General features: G+C 48.3%; 1 protein-coding gene across 1 annotated transcript in view; it reads right to left on the reverse strand.

Moving 5' to 3' along the window:
• Positions 1-912: 912 nt before the first annotated feature.
• LOC127687568 (phospholipase B1, membrane-associated-like) overlaps positions 913-18,488 on the reverse strand; it is an 81,707-nt gene continuing 64,131 nt past the window's right edge. Inside the window, exons 21-36 of the mRNA XM_052186332.1 lie at positions 16,919-16,984; positions 16,576-16,676; positions 14,138-14,219; positions 13,689-13,793; positions 13,495-13,590; positions 13,292-13,363; positions 12,258-12,296; positions 11,781-11,841; positions 10,578-10,636; positions 9,582-9,655; positions 5,137-5,180; positions 4,422-4,530; positions 2,802-2,853; positions 2,351-2,431; positions 1,771-1,836; positions 913-1,017 (exon numbers count right to left, since the gene is read on the reverse strand). Of these exons, the coding sequence (XP_052042292.1) occupies positions 913-1,017; positions 1,771-1,836; positions 2,351-2,431; positions 2,802-2,853; positions 4,422-4,530; positions 5,137-5,180; positions 9,582-9,655; positions 10,578-10,636; positions 11,781-11,841; positions 12,258-12,296; positions 13,292-13,363; positions 13,495-13,590; positions 13,689-13,793; positions 14,138-14,219; positions 16,576-16,676; positions 16,919-16,984 (1,212 nt within the window). The remainder of the gene's footprint in view (positions 1,018-1,770; positions 1,837-2,350; positions 2,432-2,801; positions 2,854-4,421; positions 4,531-5,136; positions 5,181-9,581; positions 9,656-10,577; positions 10,637-11,780; positions 11,842-12,257; positions 12,297-13,291; positions 13,364-13,494; positions 13,591-13,688; positions 13,794-14,137; positions 14,220-16,575; positions 16,677-16,918; positions 16,985-18,488) is intronic.

Raw genomic sequence — 18,488 nt, forward strand, 5'->3', positions numbered from 1 at the left:
CCCCATCAACTTCTGGCTTTCACAGGCACACACAAACATGTGTGGGTACGTGCACACGTTGAGCACTCCGCCATACAAGCATGCATATACACACACATGTGATCACATCCCCACCCCCACCCAAATGGGAAGAAGAATCATTTGCTCTACCCACCAAACAGTGTGTCATAGCAGCACTGTTACCATATACCATAGTGAGTTGGCTGTTTCCCTTTGTGGTGGTGGGTGGGGGTCTATCTTGGAGCATTGGCTCGCTGCTGCTTCCAGGGTCACTTGAGAGCATGGCACTACATGTCTCCAGGCCAGAGAAAGACTATATTCTGAGTATGTTTTCTCTTGGGTGCCTGTGGCTTTTGCACCATTATAAAGATCAGAGTCCTAAATGAAGGCTATCTGCATTTCTAAAGCCTTCAGGGTTATCCACAGTCAATCCCATGAGATTTGTTAAGTCACTGAGCATACAAAGAAGGTGTGAAGAAGGTGTGAAGGTGTGAAGAATCACATCTACCGCCCACCCAATTAAAGCAGAAAAACAGTCACTCTCCCCATCCCCCCTTTCTCTCTTCTTCCTGAAAAGGTACCTGGCTCAGGTGTTCTGCCTCTTGCTCTCAGATGCAGCTTAACCACACACAAAGACCATTCATTCTGCATTGCCCTTTCCAGTCTGGGCTACTCAGTCTCTTCAGTAGTAGCCCTGGTGGCTCTTGCTATTGTATAAGTTCCTGCCTGGCATTCAGGATATGATAAGGAATCAGATCAGGGTCTTGACCTCCCAGGAGAGAATGATGGTAGCACAGTCCTTATTTATTGGTACGGGCAGACCAAGTGGCTGAGACTCCAGAGAGGCACTCCTGGATGCAAAGAGCAGACCAGAGCTTGGGATGTCTCTTGGATAGGATGGATGGTGCCTGCCTACCTGGCCTGATTCACCGGGCACTTGGCTGGGTTCTTCTGGAACACTTCCCAAATGATACTGGGGTTCACGAAGTCCACGAGGTTGACCAGGGCTCTGGGTACCTAAAGAAAAGGCTGCAGGTGAGACAAGGTCTCCCAGGTTTGGAGAGCGTCTCCCTTTAGACTTCAAGCTCAGCTCATCCCGTCCGTTCAAGAGACAGTTCCACCCACACGGGACTACTTCATGGGGTTGTGTAGCCCATGCATGACATGGTATAGCAATGGGCGGGGAGTGCCCAGCACAGCTTCAGTATTGGTGGTACCTCTGGCATGACGATAAATGCTAAGTGCACAGCTCTGTTCAGCCATCATTTAGTGAACCAAAACATGGCGTGATAGGCAACTTATTTGCCAGGTCATTGGCTCCTGACCAACTTCTGCCAGCTTGATGTGGGTCAACTTCTGAGTAGACATAGGGACTCAGATACCCAGCAGGGCATCTGGTGGTCATAATGCTATTTCCAGGGCATGGCAGGGGTAACTTGTTGCCACAAGGGAGCAGTGGGGTAGAAGTGAGGTTAGGTATAGAAGCTCATTCAAGATACACTCTGAGCCTCAAATGCAATGCCAAGCCTGGGTATTGGCTAGCTGCTAACACCAACAGTTGTCCTGGAGCGAGACAGAAGTACACAGCACTTTTCTTTCTTCACACAATAGATTTCTGGGGGTGCATTCCAAATAGACTTGGGAATAAGACTGCAGCCTCTGGACAGGTGCAGAGCCCGTGTCCTTGGCTAGTTCCATCCTTCCTATCCTTACCCACCTGCACCTCCATTGTACTGGAGCCATTACCAAGTTTCAGAAGCTCTCACCCACCTCCTTATGCAGGATGTCCAAGGCGTTGCGGAGATGGTCAAAAAAATTGGCTGCAGAGTAACGGTTCTGGAAAGAGAAATGGGAGGAGAGGAAGGTGTTGTTGGTTCCAGTGAGAAGGCAGAAGGGGCACCTGTGGGCTTCCCTTCTGGGTCCAGCCCCAAGGACATGTTTGCCTCCCACCATCTGTGAGACTATTAGCATGCTAAAATCTAAGCTGAATGCCCGACCACTCACTGTTATCAGGGAAAAGCCAGCTAGAAGACTGGAACCATTAACCAGAGTGAAAGATGGAGATACTCTCCCAAATATTTGAGGTCTACAGTTTCTTCTCTTTCAAGTATTGTAAGAAAGAGAAGCAGCAGCACCATATACTGCATGGGACATGCATGTGGTGCCCAACACCACAAGGCCAACAGAATGGAGTGTGCATGTATGAATGTGTGCATGAGTTATGTGTACAAGTATACAATGTGGCTGGAGATTAATTCCCCCTCAGGTGAGTTGTAGGGTTCTTTCTTAGAGAAGATCTCCAAAGTCTAACAGTCAAAGTCACGGTCAGGCCTAGACCCTATCTCATTACCGAATCCTTGCAGAAGTCACACAAGTCAGTGGCCCCGATCATCACCGTGATGACCTTCCAGTCTCGGTGGAAGTTCACTCTCTGCATGAGGAGGGAGGAAAAGGCTCATTGTTTCTGACAAACCACCACAGCTCTAGGAAATCCAGTCAGCTCCTTGTGACTTCCTCGTCTACTTGAAATAGTACAGCGAGAACCTCAAAGCTGATGACATTTTAGAGACTTATTTATAGACCAGGATCTTAGCAACAGGAGGGACCTTCAAGGTCATTGTGAGTGGTGACCACTTTCTCCCCATTGATCTAATATCCTCTAGAGGGCCTCGGGCAGGGTCTTCCCTATCTCTGCTTGAATGCCTCTAGCTACAGGGCGCTCACTGCTTTTCAGAGCAGACTGGGAAAATCTTAGCAGGCTAGACAACTGCTGTTTATCAGTAACCATCAAATGGACTCACGCTGTCATTCTTCATCTTCTGAATCAGAGTCTTGACTTGGCTTGCCAGGTTCCTGGGGATAGAAAGTCAGTCCTTCTGTTGAGAGAGTGTGCACATTTGTCTTCTTACCCTATGGGGCCTACACAGTACCCGGCTTCCATGACACTACATGAACTGCAGAGACCCAAGGCTCACAGGCCACTGGGGCTACTATTGGAGAGACTGATTAGACCAAACTGAAAAGGGCAGAGTACTCTTTACGTGTGGTTAAACCACAATGGAGAGCAAGAGGCAGAACACCTGGGCCAGCCTCCTTGTCAGGAAGAGGAGAATTTCCGGGAAGGGAAAGGCTGAAATACACGTTTAGAAATACATCTCAATACAGTCTCAATAAATATCTAGAAATACTGCACAAGTGGCCTTGTGAGCAGCAAGCTGGGAAGTTGTCCTAAAGTCGTCAAATCCACCCCTAGTCTCATTTCATGCCCATGATCTTTTTAAGGTCCCACACTAGGAATCCATTTGCCTTTGATGTTCCATTCTAAAGCAGGTTTTCAGTAATAACCTAGGCTGGCTCAAGTCCTCCATTGCTTGGATTACGGGTGAACGCCACTTCAGCTGGCTCACTTGTCTGTCTTGAGTAGCTGGGACAGATCATGCAATTGGATGTGTGAAGGTTTAGAATGTTTCCTTTGCTTCCCAGCTGCCTGGAAGCTGACAGTTTGATGCTCAGCTATGGTAACCATGAAAACATTCACGTTGACACAATCCCTTCTTGTTTGTCATAATGGCTGTGATTCCTCACATGTGCCTGTATCATGTACCCGCATATGTGCATGTGTGTGTGTGTGTGTGTGTGTATGCTTTCAGAAAAGTGGAGAGTAAACACATGACCCACACATTCCTGGGTTTATAACTCGTGGCTCTCAGTACAAGCCGGAGTGATGGGGGTATAGCATTGTGGTCTCCTTGGACAGGATACTGGGACTGTACATCATAAGCTATTATAGAGCCCAACAAACAGGTGATGGGGGCATGACCATCAACTAGAGGTGTGGGGGCAAGAACTGTGTGGAGCAGAAACCCCAGGCTTCTGGGGCCTCTATGAGAAGAATTAGTGCCCCTTTGAGAGACCATACCAGGAGGCTAGACAGTTCTGCCTCAGCACCCCTTGGATGTCTCCAGGCTGTTTTATATTAGCTCTACTTCAGGGCTGGGGAGATGATATTTGCCCAGAGGCTCCCTTAGGTTGGAGATCTTGACTTTGATATAGTAAGCCTTCCCTGATCATATAGAGCAGTCACTACCTGTGAGGCTCTGGGGAGAGACAGATTTGCTAGTGCCATTATTTCAGACTGAGCCTCAAATGTTACCAATATGCTCAGTCAGTTCAATTCTTAAACGATATAGTGTGTGAAAGCCTGGCCACAAAGTTGGGTAACAATTGTAGAGACATGACCCCTCCCCATGTCCAAGGAAACTCTAAACTCCATGCTATAGCTTTGGCTGTGGACAGACAGGAAAGAGTACACTTAAAACCATTGCTGCAGATTGGTGACATGCCTTCGTAGGTCTCTATGGGATATCTGAAGGACTGACCACATGCCTCCCCCCTTTCTACAGCTCCCGCAAATGTCATACTCAGCCTTCGCCCCAGGGACGGCCTGGTTAAGGAACGCGCTTGTAGAACTTGCATCACCGGTTCCTACTGAGTAGCCTGTAAGATTTCTATTAAATTCCCGTAGGATATCTGGAAGAAGAAAGTTAGACTCTAGCACATGTGTCTGACAGAAACTCTCTCCATTGGAATGATGTGATGACAAGGTTCAAAAAGTCTCCCTTACAGAAGCACTTTTCTCTGCCCAACTTACAGAGCAGTGAAGCGCCACCCCCCGCCCCCATCAGATTTGCCTCAGTATTTCTTGGGCCAAATGGAAAAAACTCAAGGCTTGAGGAATTTGGTGGCTCGTCCTAGGACAGTATTTCTCTACCTTCTTAACGCTGCGAGCCTTTAATACAGTTCCTTATGTTGTGGTGACCCCCAACCATAAAATTATTCACGTTGCTACTTTGTAACTGTCATTGTCTACTGTTATGAATCATAATCGATATGCCGGATGGTCATGAAAATGTCATTCAACCTCAAAGGAATCTTGACCCATAGGTTGAGAACCGCTGTCCTAGGTCACCTCACAAGAAAGAACAGGGATTGAACTCAGGTTTGTAGGCTCTGTGTCTGATGCCCATCCCTTCAGGCTGACAACTGGGGCCCCCTCTCTCACTTCAGGGCTAGTCTCCACAAATGCACTAATTTTTTTCTAGAACAGCCCCACTCAAGGTCTTGGTATTTACTTACTGGGCAAGGTGGTCACGGTCTCTAGGGACTTGTCCCCACCAGCACTGAAGGGGGGAAGCAAGGCAGGGAAGGAGAGAAAGCAAGTCAGTATATGAGCTTTACCAAAGAACAATCCCCGCTGCCCTTAGATTTGTGGGATCCTAGGAACATTGAGATTCACCAGTAGACTGTTCCCTGTTTAGTCTAGGATTTGAAGCTAAAGGACTTTCTGTCGCCCTCTCTGGAGGGGAGTACTTAGCTGAGGACACTAAGTGCCCAGTATGGACTGCGTGTAGGCCTTAGCTCTCTCTCCTGTCCTAAGCTTAGGAGTTAGCTGTTGCCATCTCCATGAGACACAGTAGAAAGCTGAGGTGCCGGGAGATTCTTTTCTAGGGGTAATTTAAACCCAGCGTGAGCTGGAAACCTTGAGAACACAGATAAGCTTCTTCTGCCCAGTATCAGGTAGATTCCAATGGAAGATTCAGGGGAAGCTTGCTGGAATCTAATGCCCTGTCTTCTTTTATCTGCCCTAGCCGCAGAACATACTGCCTAAGAGGAGGTCATCTCCTTCCACATGCTTAGAGGAGGTTCTTATTTCTATCTTAAAAAAAAATCTAGATGCTCAGATGTTTGTTATTTACTGTTTGTTTTTCTTCTGTGCCTCTTTGCTTAGTCCCAGTGTGTCACTTCAGGCCAGGGGAGTTTGGCTCCCCTTACTTTTACTTTTACTCCCAGGGGAGTAAGGCTCAGTTAGCATCTAGCCTGCTGGAAGAGACCTCTCAAAGATGTGATGAATCAAAGCTTCTCTTTGGTCAAGGAATGCTTGGAATGAAGGCCAATGTTCTGTACCTGGGTGGTCAAGGGCTTGAGCTGGGGGAGCACTGCCTGCCACATCGCTCTGTTCTGTCCCCGCCCCGTGGCCTCTCAGATGTGTGGCCTGGGCTAATGGCTTGGCTTCTTGTCAATTGTCACCAATTCTTTTCTAGCTCGGCATGCAGGTGTTGCTTTGGAATCCTCTCTTCTCCCAACCAAAGTCACCAAATTGGAGCATTTAGACTCGGGAGGAAATTATAAACCCCTATACTGTCCCTTCTGCATGTTTCTCTCAATGAACAAGCTAACACACAAACACATACACATACTATGTTCCTCCCATGGTCATTTCTTAAAGGTACTTAAAACAAAGTGGTAGAAAAAGACCAGCACGGTACCCAGTGCCATTTTAGAACTGTATGTCCATGAGGATAAAAGATACCTACACAAATAAACCCAGAGAGGTTCAAAAGTGTGTATGTCACCATTTTGATCAGAACTACGCATGCATGAGAAGAAACAGTCACGTCAAACATCTGGTCTACATTAGACTCTTCATCGAATGTAGTATGTGACACATGAGCTCAGGACTAGACTCTCCTCATCTCTTGTCACCCAGTGTGCAGATAGGTACAGATGTTTAGTGATACATGTTGGGAGAGTGTCAGCACAAACATCTGTTGTCATCCAGAGTGCAGAAAGGTACAGGAGATGTTCTGTGATGTGTGTTGGAAGAGTCAGAACAAAAACAAGGAGATGCATTTTGCCTTGGGTAAGTCGATTTTATTTGGTTCATGAAATAATCTCAAACAAACCAATGTATTTCTACCAAAGAAAAAGCCATACAAAGCAGTGGTTATCAACTTGTGGGCCATGACCCCTCTTAGAGGGTTGAATGACCCTTTCACAAGGGTGGCCCTGAGACCATCGGAAAACAGATATTTACACTATAATTCATAAGAGTAGCAGAATTACAGTTATGAAGTAGCCATGAAAATAATTTTATGGTCGTGGGACACCACAGCATGAAGGGACTATATTAAAGGGTCACAGCATTAGGAAGGTTGAGAACCACTGTAAGAAAGCTCTCTGACCGACTCATTGATAAGCTAGCTGACAATGGGAAGAGATCTACAGGCACAGGGTCTTAGGCCAATAGACCCTGGAACCAGTCAAACCTCTGCAGGTCCTGTTTACAACCACCCATACCCCAAGAACCCTGGGGCCCTTCTCTCCTGTCTATATGAGGTCCATTTTTCCCATTGTTTTCTTGGAGGAAAAGGTCCAAAGTACGTTCTTAATTTTCCTGGAATCATTGGTATTTCCAGTGTAGTGAGCTCCAGAAAATTGTTTTTCTCTAGTCAGTCTATGTCATGGGACATTTCCCAACAGATACTCCAAACAAAGAAGAGTCTAGAATTAAGGGAAACTGAGGATCAAACATAAAACAGAGAGAGGTTTCCATCACAGCATCTCTCAGAGCCTTTCCTATGCTGGCCTGCACATGAATAGTAGGTAATGTTACCTCAAATACAAAGGAATTCCCCTCTTGGACAGCTAACATCCCATGGAAGAACTCGGAGAAATGCCTGACTGCCTACCTAACTACCACTCTTCCTTAGACTCCAACTTAACACTTAACACCCTCTCTTCAACACAGGTGCACTTGGAGGAAGATGTTTGGGACATTTAAGACAAGTTCTGGGTTTTTACTTGAAATGGCAACAGTCATTGGCTCTGGGTAGCTGGGCTTATAACTAGAAAGTTCAGGCATCTCATTCCCAGGAAAGATCAGACAGTAGCTGGACACTTACATAGCTGTGCAGGAAATCTACTAGAAGGCTGACTTTGTGTCTGGATTGGGAGCCCCACTGTCTCAGCTACCTGTGAGGCTGCAGCAGGTCACTTTTGCCCCAAGGGCTCTTGGAGCTGACGTGTGTGTGTGTGTGTGTGTGTGTGTGTGTGTGTGTGTGGTTTCCTTCACATGGTGACGATGCCACTGCCTCCTTTAGCTGAGGTGCAGTAAGTCCTGCTCCCCTCCCCCCTTTTCCCTCATAGCTTCAGTAACATGAGTGAATGAGGTTCTGTTTTGTCCCAGGCAGCCCACAAGAGACCACTGGCCCCGGCTGAGACCTGTGGACATGTGGGGGCTCTGCTGAAAAGCAGTTACCTCTCTCTGGGAGGAGAGGGCCCTCACACTGAGGGCACACTGGAACTTCCCCGGGGTGGCTACAAGCCATGCTGACCCTGTCTCTCTCTTACTTTGGCAAGCAGGTCTCTCTAGGGCTTTCCTTAGCTCTGTCCACCCCACCTTGTTCCCTGTCTCTTTCTTAGGGAGTATCCTTGAAGTGAATGCACCCTGAAAAGGGAAGTGGGAAGTGCTTGTCTGTGCAACCAACTGCTCATTAATGCTCTGCCCCCTTGTGGCAGGCTGCGGTCTAGCTTTCCCACGTACATTTTTTTTTCTTTTCTTTTTTTTCCCCTTCCCTTCTCCCTCTTGCTCCAGCCCCTGCTCACTCCAGCCCATAGGTTTATTATTATTATTATTATTATTATTATTATTATTATTATTATTATTATTATCTGATTACGGATGATGGTTGTGAGCCTCCACATGGTTGCTGGGAATTGAACTCATGACCTCCAGAAGAGCAGTCAGTGCTCTTAACAGCTCCCAGGTAAATTCTTAAATACTTACTAATTACTCGGAAGCATGCAAAACCACAAACTTTATTAGGAAAGAAAGAAACACAACTAAGACTCAGTTGCTCACCTGATGCCCTAAGATGGCTGAACTTCCTCTCTGGAGTAGCCTTTCTCAGCCCTTCCCTGTCTGACAGCAGGCTGGGTACCATTTTCTCCCCAGCAGCCTTCCATCCTCGTTGGCAAGGGCTGGTTCCTCTCTTTTCTCCCACCCTGTGGCTCCCAGGAGGCTCTCATTTCTAAAGAGCACGAGCCAGGTGGGCGCTGAGCTAACACACTCCCCTCCCCCAGGGCAGCCACCTCAGCCCTCAACTCTGCTGGCACACAGGAGCTGCTCGAGTCGCCCATGGGCTGCAGCTGCCTCTGGCATCTCCCCGGGGAAGTGAGTATGTGAACATATACATACAGGCAGAGGTGTGACGTGCAGCAACATGAATACATACATGCAAACAGACATAGTAGCATCAACATATGAAAACAGACATGCAAATGGACAGGCGGAGACTCAAGGACTTGGTGCTTTTCGGGGACATGGCATGTTGGATTTTCTGACTCAGGAGTTTGGTAAGAACCTTGGTTTACTTTTTCTGCATAATTTAAGAAAATAAAAAAGATTATTAACAGTAAAATCTCTTCTCTATTCAGTCAGTGTTCACAGTTTGCAGAAATATATAGCTCTCCCTCTGGAAGCCTCTTCTAGACCTGGTCCTTGCTCCTTGGGATTTGTGCATTTATAGGAGTTAAACCCAGCCAGTGCAGACTGGCAACCCAGCAGCTGGGTCAGACACAGGCACAGGCAGGTCAGACACTCCGAGTCATCCTCCCTTACATAGAGAGTTCAAGGTCAATCTAGATTCCCTGAGACCCTGGCAACAAAACAAATTTCCCAAACCAAAAAGGTAACAAAACAAAGAAACCCTCGGGAAGAGGAGGTGAAAGGTGAACATTACCTAAAGGACAGTCCTCGATACTGTGTGGAGACGTCGTTGAGGTTACCTTCTTGGGAGCCGATTCCATTGCCAGCCTTTGAGAACATCAAATGTCACAGGAAAACCAACAAGTCAGAGAGAAAGTGGGGGGCTATGGCCCCAGTGCATCAGGGCAGCAAGAACAGCACTGAGAATGGGAGCAAGGGGCCTAGGCTGTGATCCCCCCTTCCCATCTTGGCCTACCCTTGCTATGGCTGCCCAGTGACAGACCTGAGGGCAAGCATGCCTTTCCACAGGAGAGGCCTGGGGCCCGACTGGGATCACAGGTGTAAAGACCGGAAGACTCTCAAGTGCTTTACAAATGGGAGTGAAATTGACAATATTGCCAGTGTGCATACCACCCAGGTCTTTATGGTCATGGGCCAAAATGTTAGGCTGCAGCCACTGCGGTGGAGAGATTTCCAATAAAATCCCTCATTTCTATTTTTTCCCCTTAGAACCAACCTCTAGGAAGGCATTTATAAAGCTCTGGATGTACTGGCAGGAGATAGAGCCCTGGGGTGGAGCTTAGCCCAGTGGTACAAGGGAGGCGCAGAGCCTTATCCAGCACAGGAGAGCTACCTGTGCTTCATCTGTGCCAATTTGGAGGAAACAGAGAGGGATCTAGGCAGATCAAAAGGAAGGGAGAATAGCATCCACACAGGCATTAGGAGGATTTTGAGTCAAAATGACATATTTTTGCATATGTCAAAAAGTGCTGTTGGGTGTTCAAAAATTCTGCCAACTGAGAATATTCAGTTCATTTCTGAAAATACTTTTTCCTGCACACCTACTTGACAAAGCAGTTGTAAAAAAAAAATCACATTGTTGCCATTCTCTTGGATGGATAGAGTTAGGGCAGAGGAGTAAGAGATGACAGAAGAGCGGGGCTCAGGCTTTGAAGTTAGGAGGGCAGACTTGTAACTGGCCCTACCATACCCCAGCCCAGTCCCACGCCCAGGGCTCAAAAGTTCTTACAGTCAGAGAGTCTCCCAGAGCTGCCACAACTTGGATGTCTGCAGGTCTCAGGGCATGCACTGAAAGAGAAGCAGACATGTTTGAGTCTGGGAAGAGGGTTGAGGGCACCGTCTACTGCTTTGGCTTCATGCTAGCACCAGAGACAAGACTGCATGTGTGTTTAGACCATGTAGAACCAGGGAGCCCAAACAGCACTGGCAGAAGTTTCATAGAAGAGTTTCCTACAAGAGACACAAACAATTCTTAGGCTTATGTCAGGCTACAAGACAGAGAAGCATACTAGAAATGTTAAAAGGCACAGAGCAGGGACGGAGAAGATGAGGCAGGGTCCCGCTTTAGTGCTGCTGGTCACGCAGGAAGAAGTCCGTGGAGGCCTAGTGCCCGCCACTGGGTTTTAGATTTCCACACGAATCTAAGACACAGTCACGGCACGCCCTTCCCTAATCTCAAGTCCTTTTTTTGAAGAGCCCAGCGAACTTTCTAGACCCTTCCACAGGCAGAAATGGAGGAGGACATATTCCACATCCATTTCACCTCCAGCCTTCACCACCTTGCAGGACTGGGCCAACCATGGGCAGGCACGCTTCCATGTCTTCTCTGTGCCCCTGCTCAGATCTTGAAAGCAGGAAGATGGGGAACAGCTCCTGGCACAGATGCCTTGGGGGGCTTACCAGGCACGATACTGCTAAAGTTGAACAAACAGCTCACCCAGGATAGGAAGCAAGCACTGATCAGAATTGTGCTGAGTGGTTATCACATGAAGCCTTAGCAGATTCCCCAGTAACATGTATGCAAGCCTTTGTGGAAGGGTGATGGATCTTGGTGGGTCACAGGGGATGAAAGGAAATGGCTCCTATAGGCCCACAGGGAGTGGCACTCTTTGGAGGCATGGCCTTATGGAGGATGTGTGCCATTGTGTGTGTGTATGTATGTGTGTGTGTGTGTGGTGGCTTTGAGGTCTCTGAAGCTCAAGCCAGGCCCAGTGTGGCATTCCCTTTTTGTTGCCAGCTGATCCAGATGCAGAACTCTCAGCTCTGTTACCAACACCACGTCTGCCTGCCCACTGCCATGTTTCCTGCCATGATGATAAAGGACTAAACCTCTGAACTGTAAGCCAGCCCCAGTGAAACGTTTCCCTAAGAGTTGCCATGGTCATGGTGTGTCTTCACAGCTAAAGAAATCTTAACTAAGACAGGGGCTTACCTGAGGTTGGTGGTGTGGCAGAGGGGGCTTTCTCCTCACAAAACATCCAGGTTCCATAACCCTAAATACAAAGAGCCGATGCTAGAATGTTAGGGTTAAGTGGGTGGGAGCTGGGCAGCAGAAAAGCCGGGTGGGTATCCGGCTTACTCAGCAGAGCCCTGGGTCCTATTCCTGGGGAGGGGTCTCCAGGGACACTGAATAACAGCCAAGCGAAGATGTTATAATTCTGGCCTCTCTTTCACCCAAGGCAAGACTCAGGTCCATAACAAATGACCTACCCCACCCTCTGCCTTCTCCTTCAGCTGTGTAAGGTTAGGCTGATTCTGCTCTCCTGCACAGAAGGCGTGGGTAAAGAGATGGTTTTAGAAAAGGGAATGAACCTTCTGCTTTCTTTCATGAATTCTTACCCACATTCCCATTAGCAGAAGCTGCCCACCCCATTGCCCAGGGAACCAAAGGGAAGCCATAGATAGATACCAGGTTGCTGTTCTTGGTGGTGCTCAGAAATGGCGAGGCCTGTGGGAAGAGGGAGCGAGAAAGGAGTCACACCAGCCTAGACATGCTCTTTCCCAGCCTCCTCAGGGTCACAGTCGGAGTTTAGACCCTTCCAGAAAGGCTGACCACCATGTGCTCCTACCCAGGATGCACCGGGGTCTTCTCTGCAACCTGAACCAAGTTCCAGAACCCAGATTTAACCCGTAAGTAGCTCCCAGGGCTGGGTGCATATTCTTTCTTGGTTAAGGGCCTTGTTTCTCCGCCCTACCCCCTCCCAACAGCACCCTGTCACCCCCAGGGGCCTGTTATCTGACACCTACTTTGCCCTAGAGCAGCCTGAGTTCCTTTTTGCTTAAGCAAGAAAGAGCAGACCCCTCCTCAACCGTGAACTTCTTCCCCATATAAGCCCTGGTCCATCCTGGGATCCTTTTGGGGACCCAAAGGAATTCATAGGGTTGCGAGGCCGCAGCTACAAAACTCTTAAGAATCTGACATTTTGTGAGTGGAGTTGAAGTCCTACTCTGTGGATGGTGAAGATCTGTTTTCATAGCTCCGGCCTTACCATCCTGTCTGTTTAACCATCTGTTTTCCTAGCTCCTGCCTCCACTTTCCATCCCAGCATGCATCACTCTGATTTTTGGTCTCTGGCTTTTCCCAGCTGGTCATGGGCCAAGGGCTATATAGAGATAGGTAATCCCTCTGTCTCATTCACCTTAGAAAAACCTCCTATCCTTTTCATAAGAGCCACCAATCACTCCTGCCTGCCCCAAAGAGGGAAAGCCTGTCTAGACTTGTGTTGCCGTCCTTACCATTCAGAGATGAGGAAAACACTAGAGGGTTCAAGTCACTGTGGGTCAACCATTTCTCTATTTAACCAATGAGGGTGATTTGGATTGTCAGTCTGGGATATGGATGGGGTTGGTGGGTGGGCAGAGAGGAGCTGAGATGAAGGCCTGGGCTGACCGGGCAGAGGAGATGCGATACTCAGAGGGTGTTGTCAGGAGAGCCCATTCTACCTGGTTCGGACACATGATAGGGGCCTTGATTTCAAAATTCTGATATCTTGTCTTGTGGCCCACACGTTCCAGCTAAACAAAAACATCAGGAAGACGGAATGAGCAATAGGCAGACCAAGTGGGTTGTCATGCGGGGGCACAGGGAGAAAGGCAGATGGAGGCAGCCGGACCAGGAGGGAGGAGTCTCACCCTATAGCTCTTACCATGTTCTTCCAGAGGGCAACGGCTGAGCGGCCGTGAGTCTTGGCATGAAAGTGGAAACAGTCAGGGGCAAAGAAAGATGTGTCGGGCTTGCCGTCCTAGTCACCAGGCAGAAAGGGAAGGGCAGGTACAGATGTCAGAAAACTTACTGCTCACCCTCTGCCCCACCCCCATCCTCAATGCACCATTTCTTTACCGGGGTCCGTGGCATGGTCATATTTTCAAAGAAGGGCTGGAGAACCACAGTGAAATCATTCTTGGTGTCATAGCGTCCGCTCTCAATCAGTTTTTCAGTTTCTTTCTGCAGGAGGAGATGGAGACAGGGGTTGGAATAGTTAGGAAAACAGTGACACCGGTCTTAAGTCTTACTACCTACTTTTAACCAACACTCGGGTTCCTTCCTAAGGGAGGAGGAGATCGGGGAAGATGGAGTTCGTGAAGTGTGTTCTGTGATCTCACACTGAAGCTTCATTCAAAGAAGCTGCTCTCCGTCCCCTGTCATCCTTGAATGTGTTTCCACTGGCACAGTCCTTGGTAGTCACCACCCCCTCAGCCAAGGACAAGACACTTAGCATCAGCTGACTCTACCTGGGGCACACAGACCTCTGAGAGTCCTGCACACTGGCAAAACCTCTCCGGGCTTACCTGGTACTGCCTGTTCCTTTCAATAATGCTGGCGAGTTCTGCTGAGTTATCATCAGCGGTCAGGACACAAGGACACAGTTGCCTGCCAACAAAACCAAAGAGCCCCTAGCCCGAGGTCATCATCCTAAATGAGCAATAGTTGCAGGGTATTGGGGGCTGGAGAGATGGCTCAGCAGTTAAGAGCATTGTTTGCTCTTTAAGAGGTCCTGAGTTCAATCCCCAGCTCACAACCATCTATACTGTATGTAGGCATACATGCAGACAGAGCGCTCATATATATAAAATGAATAAATAAAAAGAAATAAAAAGGGAGGGGTCAGGAATCTGAGTCTGGATCAAAGGGCTCCACAGGGGGGAGAAACATCCGTGGCCTGAATTTGCTCTTGGAAACCAGGCCTTCCTCCTGATGTCTGTAGGAGTGATTTTTATGGAGCTGAGTCACTCAAAGGTTGTATGAAGATATGCAGGGAGACACACCCTCCTCTTTGATGATAACAACAGCAGTAATGGCGAGTACACATTACATGCTAACGGTGCCAAGCGCCATGTATTAATATGTTTAAGTCTCTTAGTCATCCCAGAAGTTCTTACTGTCCTCCTTTTACAGGTGAGCGATCTGAACATAGCTCACTCTGTCATCCTAGTAATGTTGGCAACTAAGGAAAAGGATCATGAGTTTGAAGCTAGTCTGGACATCTGAGCAAGATACCATCTCAACATAAAAAATAAAGATGTTTGGGGACTGCCTGTCTAGCATGCATAAAACCTTGGGTTCTATCCCCAATCTTAAAAAACTGGGTGTGGTGGTGTCTGCCTGTAATCCCAGGTCTCCGGTGGATAGAGGCAGGAGGCTCAGAAGCATAGGCATAGGTCATTCTCAGCTTTAGGACAAGTTTATAGCCAGTCTGGGATACACAAGACCCTCCCTTAAAAAAAAAAAAGACATAAGCCAAAGAGACCAGGCATCTAGTTCGGTAGCAGACTTCCCTAGCACAGGCAAGGTCCTGAGTTTACCAAGGACATCAGGGAGAGGAGATGACCGCATTTCAGTGGTTAAGTAACTTCCTCAAGGTCACACCTCCATATTGACGCTGGTGGGAGCAGGACTTGAACTCTTACTCAGTGAATTTAACGACTCTGTCAGTCAGTCTGCAACTCCACTTTGGTTTGTCCAGATCTGGCAAATCTGGACTTCTGCCCCAGGGGATAAGGTGATAATAGCCCATGATACTCTCTGTACATGGAATATCGTAGAGGAAGTTTGGCCACAGAGAGGCAGAGAGGGCAGTCTCGAGACAAGGAAGCTCTTATCAACAGGACACTCTCTTCTTCAAATGCACTTGGAAAGAGACTTCTCTTAGTGGCCTTCAAATCTCTCAGTGACCAGTAGCAGGAGGCTTTTGCGGGGATCTATTCTGAAGTGGAATGAATACACTGAGCCCCCCACGTGTCCCAGTGACTGGAGAAAGTGGGATCCAGTAGATGAGTCAGCATTGAAAATAGCATGCCTGACACCAGCCCTGGCAGGCGGCCTGTGTCTGCTCACTGTATTCTGCGCCTTCTCCAGGGAACCTGTGCGGTCTGCCCTACTCCCCTAGGGAAGATTCGGCATAGTTCTCCAGGGATCAGTCACTATCCCTCCTTAATTTCCAAGAACAAGGCTGGCCCCAGTGAATTATTCATTCAATCCATCTGCAAACAGCCCCTCAGCCCCTCAGCCCCTGTGCTGTACTGGCAGTGACTCAGTGTTCACAGGCTGAGGATACTCACCACACTGAGATGACTAATGACAACGTGGTGTGCCCAAGAGCATGGGGGAGGGCTAGAGCAGGGGAGGAAGGTTTTCACAGCCACCGTGACCAGTTAAAAGAGCATCCTCCTTCCAAAGGTCATAGACTTGTCTGGTGCTAGAGGGGAACTCCATCTTTGGTTGGTTCTGGAGGCTCAGAGTTGATGCCAGCCTCCTGGGAGCACCCTTCTGGGGACCCCTGGATTTTGCCAATTCTGATCTCATGTCTTTCTCTTATACAGAGTAACAGGAGCCCTGGGTTTGTGTATGTCCCACCTGGAGCACACACATGCCAGTCAGAAACACTGTCTGTCCTGGGGACCAGCCTCTGGGAGGTGGTCACTATGCTCTGGATGCTGTGGGCTGAGTGATCCTATTCCTAATACCTTCTCTCTCTTCCCTGATGAGAGGGTCGTGTGGCTGGCGTGGCAACAGGCAGAGATTCTCTATGTGCTCTTTCAGAGAGATTGCTGAGGTCTATGCTGATGTTTATAGAAGATAACCTGAGATGTCTGTGCCCTGGGGAGACCTTTTCAGGTTAAAATATGGGGTAGTTCTAACCATCCTTATACTCTACCCTGGGGGTTCCTAAAAGAGTCTGCCAAGGTCCACAGTCCTTTCAGGGACATGGGTGAAGTTGCCAGCAGACCTGAGGATGAACCGTGGGCAGCTGACCGTACTGTCCGTGTACAGTTCTCTCAAGGGGATGATCTCAAGCACCTTTACCATGTTCACGAAGGCCCGGGGAACCTGCAGAAACAGAATCAGTCACCAAGATGACATGGTAAGATGGTATCGGCGTCTCACTTCTCACCTGGGGGCTGGAGCTCAGAGCTTGTGACTTCCTCCTGGCCCCACCCACTTCCTTTCTCTTTTATTTCTGCTCTCCTAGGATGCTAGAGCATGTATGCAGGCTTCTGCTAAGTAGCCTCTGAGGTCACAGATGACAGCTCGGATGGAGCAACTCAGGCTTGTGTGGTCTGACTTCATACCTCTGCATGAAGGATGTCCAGGGCGTTCTTGATGTTGTCTACGAAATTTTGGGGAGAAAACCTAGCCTGCAGACAGAGGAAGAATCTCATGAGTCGCACATCACCCCATCTCCGCCCTATAAGCAGGCTTGCATCCTAGCCTGGCTTCTCCTCTGTATTTTAATCAGAGTTGGCAATACTGAAACAGAGGGTTAATCTTTGGGGGCCCTAGCTACAATGCCTGCACTCATCGTGACCCTCAGGAAAGGGTCTTTCCTTTTGCCTAGAGCCAGGGAAAACTCTGAATTGATTTTGTATTGACTAGAGGTTGAGCCTTAGCTATCCTGTATAGTTCCTCTGAGATGGGGCGACTGAAGCAGATGACCTCAAGATCTGCATTGGAAATAGTCTCTGGTTCTACTACCTGCCCTCTTCTGAGTCTCGCTTGCACCAGTCACTTCTAAGTGCCTCAAGGATGCAGGGGGCTATGAGGGAGTTTACAGAGCCTCCAATAGAAATAAACTTTGATTTTTTTAAATCTGTGGTTTTAGAACACTGTGTGTGTGTATGTGTGTGTATGTGTGTGTGTGTGTGTGTGTGTGAGAGAGAGAGAGAGAGAGAGAGAGAGACAGACAGACAGACAGACAGACAGACAGAGTCGGGGTGGGGGGAGAAGAGAGAAGAGGAGAGGAGAGGAAGGGAGGAAGGAAGGGGGGAGGGAGGGAATAGATGTATACAGGTGACATCATGTATATGTGTATGGAATCCAGAATTCACTTCAGATATCTTCCTCAGTGGCTTTCCTCCTCATTTTTGGAGGCAGAGTCTTCTACTGAATTTGGAGGTTTATCTGTTCAGCTAGACTGTATTGGCTACCAAGCCCCAGGGTACTTTTGTCTCTCCCAAGCACTGGGGTTACAGGTGTGTGCTCACACAAGCATGCTGGGTTACAGGTATTCAGGGGCACAGCACACTAGGTTACAGGTACACACCCCCACACCCACACAAGCACACTGGGTTATAGGTGTGCACAGACACATAAACACACTGGGTTACAGGTGCATACACACACACATACACACACACAGACACATAAGCACACTGGGTTACAGGTGCATACACACACACATACACACACACAGACACATAAGCACACTGGGTTACAGGTGCATACACACACACATACACACACACACACAGACAGATACATAAGCACACTGGGTTACAGGTACATACACACACACATACACACACAGAGACACATAAGCACACTGGGTTACAGGTGCATACACACACACACACAGACAGATACGTAAGCACACTGGGTTACAGGTACATACACACACACATACACACACAGAGACACACAAGCACACTGGGTTACAGGTGCATACACACACACACATACACACATACAGACACATAAGCACACTGGGTTACAGGTGCATACACACACACACATACACAGACACATAAGCACACTGGGTTGCAGGTGCACACACACACACACACACACAGAGACACATAAGCACACTGGGTTACAGGTGCATACACACACACATACACACACACAGACACATAAGCACACTGG

This window comes from Apodemus sylvaticus, chromosome 6 (genome assembly GCF_947179515.1).
Source record: "Apodemus sylvaticus chromosome 6, mApoSyl1.1, whole genome shotgun sequence".
Lineage (NCBI taxonomy): Eukaryota > Metazoa > Chordata > Mammalia > Rodentia > Muridae > Apodemus > Apodemus sylvaticus.